At 42.3% G+C, this 21,348-nt stretch overlaps 1 protein-coding gene across 2 annotated transcripts in view; it reads left to right on the forward strand.

Annotated features, from left to right (window-relative positions):
* The first annotated feature begins 5,867 nt into the window (after window positions 1–5,867).
* EFHC2 (EF-hand domain containing 2) overlaps window positions 5,868–21,348 on the forward strand; it is a 74,382-nt gene continuing 58,901 nt past the window's right edge. Inside the window, exons 1-3 of one of the 2 annotated variants that reach the window (XM_075850754.1) lie at window positions 5,868–6,011; window positions 6,089–6,184; window positions 20,798–20,986. In XM_075850754.1, coding sequence (XP_075706869.1) covers window positions 5,940–6,011; window positions 6,089–6,184; window positions 20,798–20,986 — 357 coding nt within the window. In that variant the 5' untranslated portion in view covers window positions 5,868–5,939. Of the gene's footprint in view, window positions 6,012–6,088; window positions 6,185–14,600; window positions 14,652–20,797; window positions 20,987–21,348 lie in introns of those variants that run through there. The other variant, XM_075850755.1, reaches the window with a different exon arrangement.

A 21,348-nucleotide genomic window follows, 5' to 3' on the forward strand; every position in this document is an offset into this window, starting at 1 on the left:
TTAGCAATGGATGCTGTCAATCAGCCGGCGGCCATTACTAAGGCGGTAGTAATATAGTTTAAAAAAAACCACAAAGACATAGAAAAAATATTTTATTGAAATAAAAAAAAAACCCACACAGCCCTCATTAACCATTTTATTAATAAAAAAAAAAGCTGTCATCGAAGTAGTCCTGGAATCCGCCGTAGTCCAACGACCGAACCTGTAAGAAAACACACAAAAAATGATTAGTAACACATGTGTTAGGGTATGTGCACACACACTAATTACGTCCGTAATTGACGGATGTATTTCGGCCGCAAGTACCGGACCGAACACACTGCAGGGAGCCGGGCTCCTAGCATCATACTTATGTACGACGCTAGGAGTCCCTGCCTCGCTGCCGGACAACTGTCCCGTACTGAAAACATGTTTACAGTATGGGACAGTTGTCCTGCAGCGAGGCAGGGACTCCTAGCATCGTACATAACTATAATGCTAGGAGCCCGGCTCCCTGCACTGTGTTCGGTCCGGAAACTTGCGGCCGAAATACGTCCGTCAATTACGGACGTAATTAGTGTCTGTGCACATACCCTAAGGCTTAGATACAGGGCCCATGTGTGATACTGTCTGTGGGACCCTGTATCTAAGCCTACCACAAGGTAGGCTTAGATACAGGGTCCAGCAGACAGTAATCTTATACAGTATAAGATTACTGTGTGCTGGGGCCCTGTATCTAAACCTACAGTGTGGTAGGCTTAGATACAGGGCCCAGCAGACAGGATCACGCATGGGCCATGTATCTAAGCCTACCATGTGATTGGCTTAGATACAGGGCCCAGCAGACAGGATCACACAATCTGTGATCCTGTCTCATGGGCCCCCTAAGCCTGCTACATCGTAGGCTTAGGGGTTGTGCAGTCCCTAAACATTGATGGCCTATCCACAGGATAGGCCATCAATAGCTGATGTGTCGCCCGGGACCCGCAAATCAGCTGTTTTGAAGGGGCCACAGCACTCGTACGAGAGCTGCTTCCCCTTCATTTCACTACTCGCCCACACTGTGAATCGCCGAAACCGATTCACAGTGTGACCGGAATGAAGGGGAGCAGCTCTCGTACGAGTGCTGCGGCCCCTTCAAAACAGCTGATTGGCGGGTCCCGGGAGTCGGACCCCGCCAGTCAGGGCTAACCTTACCTTCCTCTTCGGCCGCGGCGGGAGTTCTGTAGTCTCGATGCTGTGCGCGGCGGCATAGCGCTGTGACGTCATGCGCTGCGCACAGCGCCTGACGTCAGGACCTCCGCTGTGATCCGGAACCAGGAAGGTAAGTAAAGTATGTTACTATAGTAACAGGAAGGAATAAAAGCAAAAAAGCCAAAAAAATGGGTGTCTTCTATGCGCTATTGATCAATAGGATCTTCCAAAGGACGTGTATTCCAAGTTCCTCAAGGATAACGGTATAGTCGGTATTGAAAGGATTTATTGATACAAGAAGATATAAAAACACAACTGTTTAACAATGAACAGTTTCGAAACCGGACCGGTTTCTTCCTCAGGTAGTATGTAAATGAAAGGGTGGGGTGTCGGTTAAATAACCGAGTGAAAGGTCAATTAAAAACAAGAACTACCGGGTCAGATACACAAATAAAAACACCAACTCAAATTACATATCAGAGTGTACATATGATTACAGTCAAAGTAAAAAAATATATAAAATATATGATATATATGAACTAAGTACAAATGTCCAATGAAAGATGATTCGTTTCTGTGTGTTATGCTTGGAATATGTCCAGCTGTTGAAAACATCCTGTATTAAACGGGATTGAACGTATACATATATACCAAAAAAATGCACATACATAATTGTATTATTTTAAAAATGTATATATTATAAATAAGTTTAAAATTTAATAGGGTTAAAAGGATATTAATAAAAAGAAGAATGATTTAAAAAGGGGAAAGCTTAAAACATAGCTTCCTTTCTGACTACTTAGCTATGTTTTAAGCTTTCCCCTTTTTAAATCATTCTTCTTTTTATTAATATCCTTTTAACCCTATTAAATTTTAAACTTATTTATAATATATACATTTTTAAAATTTTATATATTTTTTTTACTTTGACTGTAATCATTTTATTTGTGTATCTGACCCGGTAGTTCTTGTTTTTAATTGACCTTTCACTCGGTTATTTAACCGACACCCCACCCTTTCATTTACATACTACCTGAGGAAGAAACCGGTCCGGTTTCGAAACTGTTCATTGTTAAACAGTTGTGTTTTTATATCTTCTTGTATCAATAAATCCTTTCAATACCGACTATACCGTTATCCTTGAGGAACTTGGAATACACGTCCTTTGGAAGATCCTATTGATCAATAGCGCATAGAAGACACCCGTTTTTTTGGCTTTTTTGCTTTTATTCCTTCATTCATTATTGAGACTTTGTACTTCAAGTTCTCAAACCGGGTCCTATGCTGCAAGCTGATCCTGCCACCAATCTACCGTGGAGGCTACCTAAGTGGAATTTGTTACACTGGATGTTATGCTCCCAGCATAACCCCACCAGGTGAGCGTATTTAGAACCTTGTTCACACGTGTAAAACCACAGTGTCACGCACTATTGTGCGCTTTGTGTTTTTTCTACCTTTCTCCACTATAGTAACAGGGGCCTGCGGCCCGAGTTACTATAGTAACTTTTTATTGATGTGGTGCGGGGGGCCGTGGGCCCCCTGGCTTCGGGGCCCGGTCGCAATTGCGACCGCTGCGACCCCTATAGCTACGCCAGTGATCATACTTATGTACGATGCTAGGAGTCCCTGCCTCGCTGCCGGACAACTGTCCCGTACTGAAATCATAATTACAGTACGGGACAGTTGTCCGGCAGCGAGGCAGGGACTCCTAGCATCGTACATAAGTATGATGCTAGGAGCCCGGCTCCCTGCAGTGTGTTCGGTCCGGGACTTGCGGCCGAAATACGTTCCGTCCATTACGGACATAATGTGCTCGTGTGAATCCAGCCTTATGGTCAGTTGTCCAAAAACCTTTGGCAACATAGTATACTATTAGGCCAGGTTCATACAGGACAGTTTGGTGTAGGTTTCGAAAACATATTTTTTAGCCAAAACAAGGGGATGCAAAGGTCAAGAGAGGTGTAATGTCGCATTCATATAGAAAATCTGCAACAAAGTACAGTGCAATGCATGCGCATGGGGTTTTAGAAATGCTCTATTTGCTAGGGATTTGTTCTGGATGTGCTGCAGACTGTACTACTAATTTTCAAAGGGTTCGCACCATATGAACTCAGCCCAAGGGCGGATTTACACGAGCGTGTGCGTTTTGCGCATGCAAAAAACGCCGCGTTTTCCGTGCGCAAAAGGCACTTTACAGCTCCGTGTGTTATCACCATATGATGCGCGGCTGCGTGATTTTCGCACAGCCGCCATCATTATGACACTGTATGTTTGTAAGCAGAAAAGCACATGGTGCTTTTCTGTTTTCAATCATACTTTTTACTGTTGCTGCGCGAATCACGTGCGTCGTACGGAAGTGCTTCGGTGTTGTGCGCGTGATTTTCACCCACCCATTGACTTCAATGGGTATGTGATGCGCGAGAAACGCAGAAATATAGGACATGTCGTGAGATTTACGCAGCGGTCACCCGCTGCGTAAAAATCACGGACTGTCAACACGGCACCATAGACTAACATAGATCCGTGCGACGCGCGTGAAAATCACGTTCGTGTAAATCTGCCCTAATTCTTTCCTGTATACCTTTCCCCCCTCCATTCCTTGCTTTAGATAAATAAATTGGGTCAAAACGACACCATACTGTCATGTGTGAATCTGGCATAAGAGCGTACGTTCTTTCTCATATACTTCTCTATTTACGCTCTGGCTAATGGGATGATAACCTCCCTCTATGATGTCTTTATGCCCTAATGGGGCACATACTTGGAACATACCCTAATTAGTTCCACAGTTTGTGGCAGAAATATTTGAATGTATATCTTTAGTTTTATATTATATAAGTGTATACTCACAACGTGCTTAGAGGAGGTGTAGAGCTGTTCTCAGGCTTTACACGGTATGTATACAATATCCACTAATTCTGCTGAAATCTTATAGTGATAAAGTGTCAAGTCCAGCACCCAGATACCTTCTTTTCAGGGCATTTATCAAGTTGGCATCGATCCCATAAATTAGAGCTTTGTTAAAAACCGTAGCTTTTCGGACACTTCTTCTGTTAGGCCTTATTTACACGAGCATATTTCATGTCCGTGATATGCGCGTGCAAATCACGCACGTCGCACGGACCTATGCAAGTCAATGGGGCCATTCAGACATTCCGTGTTTTTCACTCAGTGTGTGTCCGGTGCGTGAAACTCACTGCATGTCCTATACTTGAGCGTTTTTTGCGCATCACGCACACATTGAAGTGAATGGGTGGGTGAAAATCACAGACAGCACACGTGATTCGCGCAACATTTGCTCAAGAAATTAAGGGAAAAAGAAAACCACCTCCTTCATTTCATTTTGTAAACGTCAAAACCGCGTGACATAAGGATTCTATACGCGAGAAAATAACGCAGACACGCACCAAACACTGATGACACACGGAACAGCAACGCGCGCAGAATGCTGCGTTTTTTACGTGCGCAAAACGCACACGTTCTTGTAAATAAGGCCTAATGCATGAGACTCACATCAAAATGGAAATGTTGGAGCTGTTGGTCTGTGAAGCAAACAATGTCATACTTTGTCCGTAAGTATGAAGCGCGTTATGAGTGGCAATTTCTTATTTATGAAATTTCATCTAGTCTTATACATTTTGTTTTTTTACAAGGGAGTCCATGCAATTTTCATAATAGATTTTCTGAAGTGAAGAACAACCTGAACGTAAGATGCTCGTATGAGCTTCAAGTGTTCAGACATCATGTCTGAAGTGCCGAGGTGTCTCATCTCTAGATGCCGAAAAACTTTTTCAGAGCTTCGATTGATCTTTAGCAATGGGCTTAAACTAGCAGCTGAGCTTTAGGCCGGATTCACACGAGCGTGTGCGTTTTGCGTGCGCAAAAAACGCCGCGTTTTGCGCGCGCAAAAGGTCCATAAAAGCCCATTGACTTCAATGGGTGCGTGATGCGTGAAAAACGGGCAAATATAGGACATGTAGTGAGTTTTACGCAGCGGACATACGCTGCGTGAAAATCACAGACAGTCTGAACGGCCCCATTGACTAACTTAGGTCCGTGTGACGCTCGTGAAAATCACGCACGTAGCACGGACGTATTTTACGTTCGTCTGAATAAGCCCTTAGGATGTTTGCCTACGTTCATGTCATGGGGTAAGTATCTCTGTTGTGGGGACACTTTTGCCATCGTTGTTATGGGACATTGTAGTAATGTGCCCTTGTTATATACATTGGGGCACATTTACTACCGAGTATTGTTCGCTACCACAAAAAAGATAAACGCGGTGAAAGACTTTAGTAAATCAGTCGCACAGAGTGAAGCTTGAAAGTCATGCCCTCTTTTTGTGATACAATGTTGTGCCGCAGAAAGTAGCAGAGGAGCTCGAAAAAAATGCCGTATTTTATATACAATTGTTCTAGAAAACTGGTGTAATTTTATTAATAAATCTCCCCCATTATAGCAAAACATGATTGTTGCCGCTTTTAGTAATTATATCTGATAATTTGTCAGATTTTAAACCCATAATATTACGGTACTTGGAATTACGCAGTTTTTTAAATACTTTCTGACATTTTTCAGGACATTATATACTGAACTTTCAGTCAGCCAGTGCTGTGGGTGAACACAAGGACCTTTCACTACACCGATAATACGTTTAAATAAAGTTTAAAAAAAAAAAAAAAAAAAGAATTGAGACGTCCAACAGTCACTAGGTAACCTGCAGAGAAACAAACAATGCCGTCTCCTTGGTGGCAGCAGCTCAGTGGATGACACCAGAGACACGGCTGCTGATCACCATGGCTCTGCCACTCTTGCCAGGAAACTCCTTTAACCGAAATGTAAGTGTAAATTGTTCCAATGTGAAGCTGTAACCAACCGTTATATTCAAGCCATTTACCATCTCTTTATTATCTAGCAACACAGCGGTCTGCAAACTGTAGCTCTCCAGCCTCAAAACTACAACTCCCATCGTACTGCAGACTGTCAGGGAATGTTGGGAGTCAATTTACAAGTAAAGAGCCAAAGGTTGCAGAGCACTGTTATGACTGTTCTGTAAAAGTGTATATATATATATATATATATATATATATATATATATATATATATATATATATATATTAGTATTATTATTTTTTTTATTGTCCTTTTAGTGCTTGTTTAGATTTTGCAGCAGGGACTTTGGAACTTTATGGCCCTGTTCACACAGAGTTTTTTTGCAAGGGGAAAATCCTGAAGGAATTTTGAGGCAGATTTTGACCTGCCTGCACACTCTTTGCGGCGTTTTTTGCGGCGTTTTACGGCCGCCGCCATTGAGCGCCGTAGGCAAAAAACGCTGCGAAAACCGCCTTCTCTGCCTCCCAGTGATGTCAATGGGAGGTCAGAGACTGAAACGCCCAAAGAAAGTGCATGACGCTTTTTATTCCCACAAGCTTTTTTTTTCGCTCACGAGAAAAAACACCTTCGCCTCACATTCAAATCGATGGGAGGCGTTTTTGGCCATTTTTTGACGCGGTTTCCGTCGCACTTTCCGTGTCAAAAAAAGCACCAAAAACTCAGTGTGAACAGGGCCTAGCAGTGTTTTCCATGCTTTTTTTCACTGTGTGGTTTTTATTTTTGGTGGGGGGGCTAAAACCCTGGAGCCAGATGTTATTTAAAAGTCTATAGTAAATGATGGGAAAGCATACATACATTTGGTTTGTGGCATTTTTTAAGCGTTTTTGGGAATGGCTCCAGGTATGGCGTTTTTTTAAGGTGTTTTTCTCCAGGTTTCTTTATAGGACTTCAAAAACACCAGGAAAAACACGTATCCAAAATAACACAATAAAAATGGCACTAAAAAGCATGTGAAAAAAGGATCAAACTGCAGGTGTTTTTTACCTTTCATTTTAAATACCGCAGGTGTTTTGGAGCCAGAACTTTTTTATTTTTTCATGGATGATGCTGTATGAGGGCTTGTTTTTTTGCAGAACTAATTTTCAATGGCATAATTTTCTCGTGGAAATACTTTATTGATTATCTTTTGTTCATTTTTTGGGAGGCGCGGAATGAAAAAAAAAAAAAACTGCAATTCTGCCATTATTTTTTGCAGTTTTTTTCTCACGCTTTTTAGTATGCAGTAAAGATAACAAAATAACTTTATTCTACATTATGATTGGGTTTTTCCTTCCAATTGCAGCAATGCCAAATATGTATTTTTTTATGGTAAACTATTTAAAAAAAATAAAATAATGAAAAAGCGACATGGCCTAAGGTAGATCCTTAGTGCAGACCTGGGCGCCTATGTCAGGCTCTGTTAGTAAAGCATCGGACCCCCGCGATCCCGTCGTGGGGCCCTGATGGGGTGACAGAGGGGGATATTAAACAATTTTCGACCAATTTTATTGGTTACCGATCAGTGCCCGGATGCCCAAAGCTGTTAGAATCAGCTTGGGCATCTGGATTGTAAAGCAATTACTGCCTGCATTCTTGCATGCTGTCACACTTCAGTCACATTAGGGATCCTGAATTGGGGAGATTTACTTTGCAGATTTACTAAGACGGTGCATACCTGTTTGGGAGATTGATGCGGAACTTAAAAACAAAATGTGGCGGAGAACATTAGTGAATTAGTCCGTAAAGTGAAGCTGCATATACTTTTCCCACCACAATTTAGAAATGATGCCCGCGTCAGGAAAGGTGACACAGGGGGCTTTATAAATATTCTGATTGATCCTTTTCCATTAAGTTCTATTGGGAGTAAAACGAAAAAAAAATTCTTAATAAAAGCTGCATCATGCATCAGAAACCACAAGATATATGTTATTGCCTTCAAAATTTGGGTCTGCTATTCATATTATACATGCATGATCTCCACCCCCCCCCCAAGACCCCCAAGTAATGCATAGGTTTCTGAAGAGACAGATGAAGAGGCAGAAATCCTAATAGTAGATCTTTATGTACACATTTGAGCTCTGTATTACGGTATTGATTAGCTTCTCTATGACAGTATTTTGTGGACTTACATAACAGCGCGTACAAACCCTGCATGGTACTGGCATACAAATTATGCGGCTTTATCAATCGGGCAGCACCCAAATGCCTGTTTTGGTGCAGCAACATAGGAAACCTTCACCTAGCATTGCAGCCCAATACAATGTGGAGAACATATGACAGCACCAACTCTGTATTTCCTTCTATTTTTAAATTAGATATATTTGGATGGCTGTATTGGTGGTATGGTCGATTCTCGGCTAATTATACCGTTTATTATATTGGTCGCTGAATGCATCAGCAATGTGTTTAGAGGTTGTTAGTTATAATATAAGGTATCTTCATTTTTAACCTTTGAGCGATGCTTTTTTATTGAGATTGTAATACCTGGTTTATTTATGTCTTAGGTCCCATGCACACGGCCGTGCCCGTAATCGGGGACAGCCACCCGCATTTTCGGCCCATGCTCCCATACAAAGTATGCGAACATGGCCCATAAAAAGCAAAAGATAGGATATGTCCTATCTTTTGCGGTACATTTCTACGGCCCGGGCACCTTCCCTGTAAATATACGGACCCATTCACTTCTATAGTCCACGGACACCTTCTCGTTTATATATGGGAATTTGTCCGGGCTGTATAAAGCCGCTTCAAAAGATAGGACATGTCCTATCTTTTGCTTTTTTACGAACTGTGCTCCCATACTTTATATGGAAGCACGACCTGAAAATGCAGGTGGCTGTCCGCGTCCGTCGGCAGCCGGCCGTGCCCGCAATCACGGGCCGTGATTACGGGCACGGCTGTGTGCATGGGGCCTTAGGGAATGTGGCTAAATGGAGAAGGTTTGGATTTTGGTTTTGTCATTCTAAAACTTTGAGGGGAATTTTTCAAGAGCTTTTCTGGAGTTAGAGTCATTATTTTTTTTTCTGCTTACCCCTGTTTTAAAAACTAAAACTGGCATAAATCATAGCGGAAATATATGCCAGCTCGCAGCTGGTGTACATTTCATACTATGGCCCACTGACAGCTGAAGATGCAACAAATGTATTAAAAATAATTTAATTGTATTAATGAAAACCTTTCACCTGCCCATACGTGCAGCTGAGTGCAGCATGTAATGGGCAGGGCTGCACAAAACCTGGCGCACTTTACATTTTTTTTCTACCCTCCTCCGTTATTTAGATATTGGTGCCGTTATATTTGGCGCCCGATATTTAAATAACCACCTGAACTGTCAATGGGGCGTGTAATGGCAAGGGGGCGTGTTACTATGGCTGTCACACTGTCCAATCAGATATGGACAGTGTTAGAGCAAGTGCAAGGATAAAGGAGAGAGTGTGCGCGCGTGTCAAGATCAGTCTTCTGCCGAACTGGCAAGCGGGCGTGAAAGGTTCTCTTTACCAACACAGGTTTTATGAGTATTCTATTAAGTAAATATATTATATCTGAAACTCTATAAGTTATCTTCTTAGTTTATTTTGCAATGTTTTGTGAGATCACATCGTAGGGGGAGACATTGTATCATTGATAGTGATAGTGAGGAGTACATGGCCTGATCATATTATTTATTTAACTAACAGGGGCATTTAAAATGAATTGTAAAGAGAATCAGTGGGAATTTAATACCTGTATTGTGCTGTGGAAATTAATGTATAATCTCTGTCAGAAGAGTGTAACCTAGAGGCGTGTTTGGGAGAAGATAATTTATTATCAGAAGTGGAGTTGCCACAATTCAGTTTGCCTTTGTTGACTTTCTTTAACTTTTTTAAACTTTGTTGATAAGTCAATCTAAATGTGATATTATTTTACTTTGCATATTAGCATACATATCGATTTGATCAATTACAGTTTTTATAATTTAGAATATAAGAGAGTTCTTTACAACGATAAAGACACCAGCAACTTTCTTAAAGATAGTGTCACCCCTCCTGTAGATAGCTTTACCCCCTTCCTGTAGCCATTGGGACTCCCTCTAGGGGCGGAATCTCAAGCCAAAGCAGGGATTCCGCTCCAGGAGGTGCCCCTGACATCACGGTCCATATATGGAGAGTCAAGAAGTAGAAAAGAGAGGCAGCACTGCAAACAGATATCATCAGAAAAGTGGATTTATTCTCCCATCAGTGCAGTAAACAGTGCAACATTTCAGCTGCTCAATGCAGCCTTTAGTAGCTGAAACATGGCACTGTTTGCACTACTTCTTTTCTACTTTTTGTTTGGACATTGTGGGATTTACAAGTCAGATCCCTGGAGGTCGGCACCCATCTGGGCCCTGGAGGCTTCTTTTGTTCTGCTGTGCTGCCCACACTCCGTTTCTTTTGCATATATGGACAGTGACGTCAGTGGCTCCTCCTTGAGCGGAATCCCCTGCCAGATTGTTGCCGACGCTCTGGCAGCGGGATTCCACTCCAGGAGCAGCCCCTGACTTCACTGACCATATATGGACAGTGACATCAGGGTTTTCCTCTATGAGCGGAATCCACGGCCAGAGCGTTCATATATGGACAGTGATGTCAAGGGCTTCCCCACGATTAGTGCTTAAAGTAGCGTTGTGCCCGGGGAGTCCTCTGTACTAATGCTGAAGAATGGGGCTGACAGTTCCCCGCTTCAGCATTGGGTCCAACTGTATCTGTGTCCTGAGGACGCAGATTCAGTTGACACTGGAAGTCCGGGACATACCACTGGCCGCCTGCGACCGAAATCCGGGATCGTTGGGCTGGCCCTGCATAAAGAACTTCTTGTCCCCTCACACCATGCATGTCACTACTGGGAAAAATGGGCATTTATCAGAGCTGTAGTTAATCTTTGTATCAGGGCCCTTCTGTCTGGAAAAAAAATGCTGTCAAGCCTCCCGGGTGCTGCGTCCCAACTAATTACTCACCTTTCCTTGTTCCTGCAGTCCTCTTCACTCCTGGGTGCCACAGACAGCGTCCAGGACATTGTCCATGGCAGTGCCTGGGAGTGAAGAGGACTGCAAGCTTCAGGAACAAGACAATGTGGTTGTCTGAGGTCTGAATTAGTTTAACAGGTCTTCTCTGGGGGTCTGTATATATTTAGGGGCATTGGGTACTTTATGTGCTTTGGGGGTCTTGGGTCTGTATTTATTTAGTGGGTTTAAGTTCTGTATGTCCCAATTTTGGGTATGTGGACCCACTAGAATGCTCTGCCGTAGCGAAGGGGCACCTGGCCAAACAACAGTCAATGCAAAAGTCTTAGCACAAGAGTTACCTGTATGAGAGTCCGGACAGACACGAGATGTAGCAGGAGCTTTGGCACAGGTGATTAGTGGCACAGATGATTCGTGGCACAGATGATTCGTGGCACAGATGATTCGTGGCACAGGTGAGGCTAGGCATGGCAAATGATACTTGGGGTGGCAAATGACACTTAGCAAAGCAGATGACACTAGACGTGGCAGATGGAACAGCACGACTCCAACACTAGACTTCAGCTCAGGACAAACACGGTTACAGGATACAGGAAGCAGGATACCGGAACACTGGGAACAGCATACAACTAAGGGACTATTTGCCAAACTAACATGGGAAGTCAACAACAATGCCCAGGCAAGGAGTGGAATGGCAGAGCCCTTTATATAGTCCAGGATGTAAGGGGATGGGTTTGGGAACAATATTTTGGTGTGCACTGGCCCTTTAAGGCCGGGGACAGGCGCGTACCCTAGAGCCAGGAGTAGCAGAGTGCATTTGTCTAGGATATCTGGCCTGGGTTCTGCATTAAGTTGGGTTGTGATAAAGGGGGTTATATGCACCACTTGTGATTCAAATGCCATAGGTTGGGGGCATACGGTATGTAAATGGTCGGGCATAAGTTCAAGAATTTTGCGCTGTGTGCCACTTAATACATCGCATTTCAGAATTTCCTTGATGTTACTTTTTAAAAATTGTCAAGTTTGTGTTAAAAGTTGTACTGCAGGCCTTCATCTGTAGCTAGGGTTGGTACTAGGCCGATAAACCACTGGCCCATCCGATATTTATGCTGGGATGCCAGTAAAAGTGAAATGTTAAATAAAAAATGGTAATAGCAAGTGCCGGTATTTTTGCATGATAAAACAGTGTGTGCGCAGTCAGGTTGCTTCCTATTTGGATTTGATACTCCTCCTTTTCCAGGCCGCCCAGCCCTAGAAACGTCAGCAGTCAGGACTTGGCTCAGCGTAGGATTGCTATTGGCGGGAGATTGCAGCGGGCAAGGCAGCAGAGAGCCAGAGACACTCATATTAAACAGCGAGACGTGTACACTGCCGGCCTGTGTGGCCCTGAGAATGAAGAATGGAGTTTGGAGGAGGAAACTACTGACTAGTAGAGTTACAGGGCATCATTTTCTGTCTGAGATTCCCTAGTGCAAACCAAACCCACTTTTTTGCCATTGATTTACTCTATTTACATATACCAGTTTTCTGGTGTTTTTCTTATGTGATTTTCTCAAAATCGTGTAAAAAATACGCCACAATACTGGCACGTGTAAATTCACCCTAAACTTGGCCACTATTTTTGGGTGAAAAAGGTGACAACCCTATCTATAGCTCACAGTGAAGTGAATTGCCTTTTTGCTTCACTGACAGCTGGCATGAGCAGCTGACAGACTACCATGACTGTCGGGTTTCTTCAATGAACTACATTGATGTCAATGCATAGCACCAGCATAGAAGTGACATTGTCTGTTAGGCTGGGTTCACACGAGCACATTAACGTCCGTAATGGACGGACGTATTTCGGCCGGAAGTCCCGGACCGAACTCAGTGCAGGGAGCCGGGCTCCTAGCATCATAGTTATGTACGATGCTAGGAGTCCCTGCCTCTCTGCAGGACAACTGTCCCGTACAGTAATCATGTTTTCAGTATAGGACAGTAGTTCCACGGAGAGGCAGGGACTCCTAGCATCGTACATAACTATGATGCTCGGAGCCTGGCTCCCTGCACTGAGTTCGGTCCGGGACTTCCGGCCGAAATACGTCCGTCCATTACGGACGTTAATGTGCTCGTGTGAACCCAGCCTTACAGTTACAGAGCCAGTGTGGTGATGTCATTGGTCCCAGCTGACATTTGTGAGGGACACTGGTGATTCTGGGGGTTACTGTTGCTGCCACTGTCAAGATAGCGTATTGACTGCATTGTTATAAGGGTACTGTGGCTGTCACTATTATGGAGGCTTTGTAAAGCATGTAAGAAAATCTGCCCTTTTTTGAATGTACAACATGCCATTGTGTCGTTTTAGTGTAGCATGCACAGCTCAGCCACTTTACATAACCAAGTTATACCAGGCATTGTTCACCTTCACTTTTCTGAACAGAAAAGTGGCAGAAAGTATTAGTAGTCAACTGCGGTATTCATCCTGTCAAAACGACGGAACCCTTGCACTAAAGAGACAAACTGAAACCATTGGCACCAGATCCGTCACCATTGGAATCAATGGTGATGGAAACGGAAACCTATGGTTTCAGTTTGTGTCAGTCAGGGCTCCGTTCCGACGGAATGCTCCGTCGGAACGGAGCACTGACACAGATGTGAACGAAGCCTTATACATTACGTTTAACAGGTCTATTTTTTTTTGTGCACATGCGCAGACTAATAATGAAAGCAAGGAAGATACAAAGATTAAAACGGATCCGTTAAAAACGGAGTATAACTGATGACAAACTGAAAGAATAGAGTCCGTTTTTTTTACGTATCCGGTAAACAGAGCCGTCAAAAACAGACATATTTTACATTCCGTTGCATTCAGTCTGGCTTCAGTCAGTCTGTCTGTATTCATTTTATTTCAACGGATGCCACAACGCAGATGTGAACGAAGCCTAAATCACACAAATGGAGAGCCAAGCTTCAGACAGAAATACAAATTTTGTGTCTTGAAAAAGTAAAAAGCAGAGTTGTATATATGTTTTTTTGTTCCAAATGGCAGTTTTTACAGTTACATAAAACTGCCATCCTATTATTGTACGACGCTAGGAGTCCTTGCCTCAGGACAGTAGTTCCACAGCGAGGCAGGGACTCCTAGCGTCGTACATAACTATGATGCTAGGAGCTCGGCTCCCTGCAGTGTGTTCGGTCCGGGACTTGCGGCGAAAATACGTTCCGTCCTTTGCGGACCGAACATGCTAGTGTGAATCCAGCCTTATGCTGAAATTTTATTGTAGCCCAGTTAAGTAATAGCATTCGATGATGTCTCATATTTTATTACTTGATTTTTCTGTTGTTTTCTGGGGTTACAGAGATTTTATTTTGATACATATATATCGATATATTAGAGCCAGACAGTGTTATGGGTGAACACAAGGACCTTTCAGAACACTGGTAATATGTTTAAATAAAGTAAAAAAACAGCTTGGGAAGACCGACAGTCACTAAGTTACCTGCAGAGAAACAAACAATGCTGTCTCCTTGGTGGCAGCAGCTCAGTGAATGACACCAGAGACACGGCTGCTGCTCACTGTGACAGCCCAGGCTGCTGATCACCATGGCTCTGCCACTCTTGCCAGGAAACTCCTTTAACCGAAATGTAAGTGTAAATTGTTCCAATGTGAAGCTGTAACCAACCGTTATATTCAGGTCTCCACCTGCCACATAACCCAGGAAAGCAGATCAATAGTTGCTTCATACAACAAGTGTTTGGAAAATAGGAGTATTAGTTCATGTTGTTATGCTTCCTACAACTTTTACCATCTTATTTTCTACAACTTGCTGTATAACACGGTGCTCTGCCACCTGAGCCTCTCAAGTGGTTGTGAAACTACAACTCCCAGTATACTGGAGTTAGTTAGGGAATGCTGTGAGTTGTAGTTTATCAATGAATGGAAAAAAAACAAAAAACGTTGCTGACCACTGCTGTGCCTGTTCTGTATTTTTGGTCTAATAGTGAAGTTTTTTTGTTGTTTTTTTTTTTTTTACATCTTTTGGAAATGACTTTTAGATTTTGTGCTTGTTTGTATTTAATAGAAGTGTGAGGGAGAATTCACACCCTTAGAGAAGACTTTATTGTCCGTTTGGTGTTGCTTATGTATATTGTATTTATGCTACAGAATATATATGTTTAATTGGTGAACTGTAACTTTAAGTTCTGTTTTCTCCGCTAGCCGGTATACAGGAGGAGTGGCCAGTCTGGCCTGCTGCACTTATGTCTGTTGCACTATTTATGTGGCCAATATTGGCATGTGCCTTGCGAAATATTTTTCTGCTTTATTGTGTTATAACTGGCCATAAAATGGATTTTAAATTTGTTTTTATGTAGTGGACCTGACATAATAGTCCTAATTTTTACGTTGGAATGAAAAAAACAACCTTGTTTAAAAAAGATAAAAAATAACTTGTGTATGAGTTTATATGCTGTAAAACCCCTACATAAGGCCCGGTCAAACCAATTAACTTAAGAAGTCACATAATTAGTTGTATAAGGTCCCACGTGTGCAATCAAAGTGTCACATGATCTGTCACATGACGTGAGTATAAATACACCTGTTCTGAAAGGTTCCTGAGTCCGCAGCGCCACTAAGAAAGCAACGTGAAGACCAAGGAATCTCCAAACAGGTCAGAGACAGTTGTAGAGAAGTTTAGATCAGGGTTGGGTTTAAAAAGATATTCCAAACTTTGAACATCCAATGTACTACCATCAAATCCATTATAACAAGATGAAAAAAATATGTCACACCTACAAACCTGACAAGAAAAGGCCGCCCACCAAAACTCACAGACCGAGCAAGGAGTGCATTAATCTAAGATTCAACAAATACACCAACAATATCAAGGAAGGAGCTCCAAAGATCTGCAGCGTAGATGGAAGTGTCTGTCCATAGGAGCACTATAAGCCGTACACTCCTGGGGCTTTATGGAAGACATTGCTTAAATAGACAATAACTTTTCAAAAATGTATGCTAATCTAATAGTACACCTGATTTATATATAAATTTTGTAATTTACTTAGTGTTAAAATATTGTTTTTTTTATCCATACAAATTCTGTGTGAAGTTACTGCCACTAGGTGTTTCCCTTCTTGTAATCTGCTGTCCATTCCCTGTTTTCAAGCAAAATACGTCTCTACTTATTAGGCAGCATTGACGAGCTGCAGGAAGTGTGTGGGGTGGGGTTCCTTTGCCAAAGCACGTTCCAGTGACTACACAGCCTGCCCATAGAAGTCTATGAAGAGGGAGCAGGAGCAAACAGAAAGAGACAAAGGCATGCTGCCCATAGAAGTCTTTGGAGAGGGTAGAGGGAAGCATAATGACACACACAGTTGTGCTGCAGCTGCCGGTAAGAGTTACCAGCATACAGTGGATATAAAAAGTCTACACACCCCTGTTAAAATGACAGGTTTTTGTCATGTTACAAATTCAGTCCAAGCTGAATCATTTCAGAACCTTTTTCCCCCTTTAATGTCACCTATAATCTGTAAAACAAACTGAAATCTTTTATTGTGGAAAATTAAAAATAAAGAACAAAAATAATGTGGTTGCATAAATCTGCACACCCTTAAACTAATACTTTGTTGAATTACCCTTTGATTTTATGACAGCATTCAGTCTTTTTAGGTAGAAGTCTATCAGCACGTCTTGACTTGGCAATTGTTGCCCACTCTTCCTTGCAAAAGCGCTCCAAATCTGTCAGATTGCGAGGGCATCTCCTGTGTACAGCCCTCTTCAGGTCACCCCACAGATTTTCAATGGGATTCAGGTCTGGGCTCTAGCTGGGCCATTCCAAAACTTTGATCTCCTTCTGGTGAAGCCATTCTTATGTTGATTTGGAGGTATTCTTTGGGTCATTGTTGTGCTGAAAGGTGAAATCTCTCTTAATCAGCTTGTCAGCAGAGGCCTGCAGGTTTTGGGCCAATATTGACTGATATTTGGAACTGTTCATAATTTCCTCCACCTTGACTAAAGCCCCAGTTGCAGCTGCAGAAAAACAGCCACAAAGTATAATGCTGCCTCCACCATGCTTCACTGTGGGTATGGTGTTCTTTTGGTTATGTGCACTGTTGACTTTGTGCCAAACATACCTTTTGGAATTATGGCCAAAAAGTTCAACCTTGGTTTCATCAGTTCATTAGACGTTTTCCCACATGCTTTTGGCAGACTTTATGTAGGTGTATGCAAAACAGAGCTGGGCTTGGATGTTTTTCTTTATTAGAAAAAGCTTCCATCTTGCTACCCTACCCCACAGCCCAGACATATGAAGAATACGGGAGATTGTTGTTACAAGCACTACACAACCAGTACCTGCCAGAAATTCCTGCAGCTCCTTTAATGTTGCTGTAGGCCTCTTGGTAGCCTCGCGGACCAATTTTAGTTTTGAGGGGCATCCAGTTCTTGGTAATGTCACTGTTGTGCCAAATGTAATCCACTTCTTGATGACCGTCATCACTGTGTTCCATGGTATATCTAATGCCTTGGAAATTCTTTGGTACCCTTCTCCTGACTGATGCCTTTCAACAATCAGATCCCTTTTATGTGTTGAAAGCTCTTTACGGACCATGGCTTTTGCTATCACATGCAACAAAGAAAACGTCAGGAAAATCCTAAAAGAACAGCTGAACTTTATATGGGGTTACTCAGAATCACTTTAAATAATGGCAGCTGTGTACAGGCTACTATTTAACATGCGTTTAAAATGTGATTGGCTAATATTGAACACAACCACATCCCCAATTATAACAGGGTGTTCACACTTATGCAACCACCTTATTGTAGTTTTGTTATTTTTATTTTTACGCTCTAAATGATTTCAGCTTGTTTTTCAATGGAATAGTACAGATTGAAGGTGGAAAAAGTTATGAAATGATTCATCTTGTACTGATTTTTTGAAATGACAAAAACTTGGAATTTTAACAGGGGTGTGTAGACTTTTTATATTCACTGCATGTATATATATATATATATATATATATATATATATATATATATATATACTGTCACGTGGGGTTCGTGGACTCACTGGGCCGTACCACCTATAGTTCATGTAGGGTACCTGTGGCAGCTCGGACAGTAGCAAGGCAGGCTTGGCTGGGACTAGGCAGCAGGTAGACATCAGGCGTGGAGTAGCAGGACAGGCGTGGTATACAGCACAGCACGGCAACAGCTCAACACGGCACTAGATCAGGATATAGGTTACAAGATACAGGAACAGGGAACACTGGGAGCAGGAAACACTAGGGGACCATTTGCAAGACAAACTTAGGATACGACAACAACACTCAGGTGTGGGAGGAAGGGGCTGAGACCTTCTTATAGTCCAGGGTGCTCTGGGAGCAATCAGCTCAATCTCCCACATGCGTGTGCTCTGGCTTCTTAAGTGTGGACTGAGCTCGCGAGCGCACCCTGGTGGTCACTGTGGAACAGGACGGCCGTATGTGCAGACATCTCTGGAGAGGAGGGCGTCAACTTGAGGGAAAGAGTTCGTGGTCAACGACCACGGACGTTAAATATATATATATATATATATATATAAAGAGAGAGAGAGATATAGGTGAGCAGGTGTCTAATTTTCAATGTGTGCTATATATAGCAGACATGATAGCAGTTAGGCTCTACCCATTAGCTGAGAGAAAACTGAAAATGAAAAATAGAGCCCGCAGAAAGGAAAACTGCTAAAAAAAAAAATGCAGAATACAAGTCATTTAAAAGCCAGATATAGTGTTATTTCTCATGTGCATACATATGACAACTTATTCTAAAAAGCTCACCTAAAAAGTTAGCTACGCTTTAAAGAAAAATAAAGAAAACACGTTTTGAGTTCGCCAACCAGCATGTGGCAGACTCCCTAAACACATGGAAGAACGTTCTCTGGTCAGATAAGACTAAAATTGAACTTTTTAGGCCATCATGGGAAATTATATGTGTGGCGCTAACCCAACAACCCTACAACATCACTCCCACAGTGAAGCGTGGTGGTGGCAGCAGCATCATACCCAGGGGACGTCTTTTGTTGGCAGGGACTGGAAAACTGATCAGGAATGAAGGAAAGATGGATGGCAGTAAATACATGGCAATTCCTTAGATAAACCTGTTTCAATCTGCCAGAGATTTTAAACTGAGATAGAGGTTCACCATCCAGGAAGACTATGACCCTAAACATACTGATAAAGCTACACTGGAGTGGTTTAAGGGGAAACAATTAAATGTCTTGGAAATGTCCTAGTCAAAGCACAGACCTGAATCCAATTGAGAATCTGTGGCATGACATGAAAACTGCTGTACATCAATGCAACCCATCCAACGTGAAAGATTTGGAGCAGTATTGTCAACAAGAATTCAAAACATCCAAAAAGAAGAAAACATATAAAGGAAAGACTGATACTTCTCCTTTATTTTGTATCCACTTCTGTCTTTGGCTCAAGAAATTGCATCAAAAACTGCATGTGTGATTCCAACCTTTGAAGGGGTTTACCACTGAAAACTGACGACCTATCCACCGGATTGGTCATCAGTATATGATCGGTGCGTGTCCGACACCCGGACCCCGCACTGACCGGCCACTCCGGCTGCCTCCATGCAACAGATGTTTGGAACGTCATGCAGTATTTGGAGCTGAAAGCAGATGGCTCCGACCACTGCATAGCGGCCGTTCAACAGAACTGCAGCTCGGCTCCTATTCACTTGAATAGGAGCCGAGCTGCAGTACTGCAGCTTGGCCGCAATTCTTTAACCGGAGCTAACTTTCTTCCGGCAATATTGTCCGGTGCCCGAAGGCAGCTGGAGTGGTGGATCAGTGCGTGGTTCGGGTGCCGGACATGCACCGATCAAAAACTTGATGACCTATCCGGTGTATAGGTCATCAGTTGTCAAAACGTGGAAAACCCCTTTAAGAATAGCTCGGAACTGCTGTTCACATGTAATCTATCACATCTAAGTTATGAACTTAGATGTGATAGTTTACAGGTGGATCCTCCGTGTCAGGGACACGCAGGACCCGCTGTCACTGAACCCATCAGGTCTGTGGGACTGACGGATTCAGTGAATAGCGAACGATACAGCTGCTCTGTATAGAAAATACAGAGCAGCTATATCTTAAAAAGTAAAAATAATTTTGTAATAAATTATATTTGCAAAATTTATTAACACACACTAATACACATTTTTTTTTTTTTTTTTTTTAAAACACACTTTCAAACATTTACGTAGCCTTCAAATGTTGGTATCAATACACACAATCCTGTAATTGTAAATCTATGTAAGAAAAGACAAACCTATGCTGTATATATTTATGTAGTTACACAGATGACAGTTTCCTGAAATGGACCTAATGTCTGTTACGAGAGAGACCCCAAAATGATAAGGCATATCCAAAATAGCACCTGCACCCCATTAAACACCTCCCAGTTCTTTAATGAGGGTGCCAAATGGGTTTGCCTTAGATTTGAGCTCTCTCACAGCCAATCAGATGTTTTGACATATAGATTATATGCCTGTAGGTAGGTAGGTGTCCATCTAAAACTACCCATACAGATTGGATGGTTATTACCAGATACAGTTCATTTCTGCAGGAGCAAGTAATAGTCTACATGAAATTGGCTGAACTATACTGCTAATAATGGGTGTATACCAAAACTCTTGCACAGGATAAAATGGGCATAATAGGAAGATTTTATACCTATGACTACTATAAACAATTGTTGTAGTAATAATAATAATAGTAATAGTATATATTTTGTATTTTCAGCTAGGGAAAGAGAAGTTTCATAAGTCGCAACATTTTGGCTACTCTAATGATGTCTCCATGTTGCTGGGTGAAGACAAGCCTGGGATTGGAGGAAAACTGCTTCTTGGACAGAAGTTAAAGCCCAAATTCAGTGTCTTCCCCCGAGGAGTGGGCACCAATGCTCCATCTTGGGTAGCATTTGACAAACAGGTTTGTATGAGTGTTTTCCTTATGTTTGAAGATATGAGCCTGAAATTCATATTTACACGTTTTGCGGTTTCGATTTTGCTAGAGGTTTCTAGTTTATGCAAAGAAAGCATATACTGTATCATAAAAAGTTATGTAACTTTTTAATACTTTGTGTTTAGTTACCAATTTCTCCTTGCTGTCAGTGGGCGAAAACATTCTTATTTACAGCCAGAGACTGAAGACCAGCACAGACCTAGTCCTGTTCTCAGAGGAGAAGTGAATTGTATCGAGTCAAAGCAATCCTCTGTAGGCTAAATCCGCATCTCTCTCCTGTTTGCTACAATGTGTCAGTGTAGGTAAAATGTACCATTGTGGAGTCCAGG

The sequence above is a fragment of the Rhinoderma darwinii genome, chromosome 2 (assembly GCF_050947455.1).
Source record: "Rhinoderma darwinii isolate aRhiDar2 chromosome 2, aRhiDar2.hap1, whole genome shotgun sequence".
NCBI classification, from domain to species: Eukaryota; Metazoa; Chordata; class Amphibia; order Anura; family Rhinodermatidae; genus Rhinoderma; species Rhinoderma darwinii.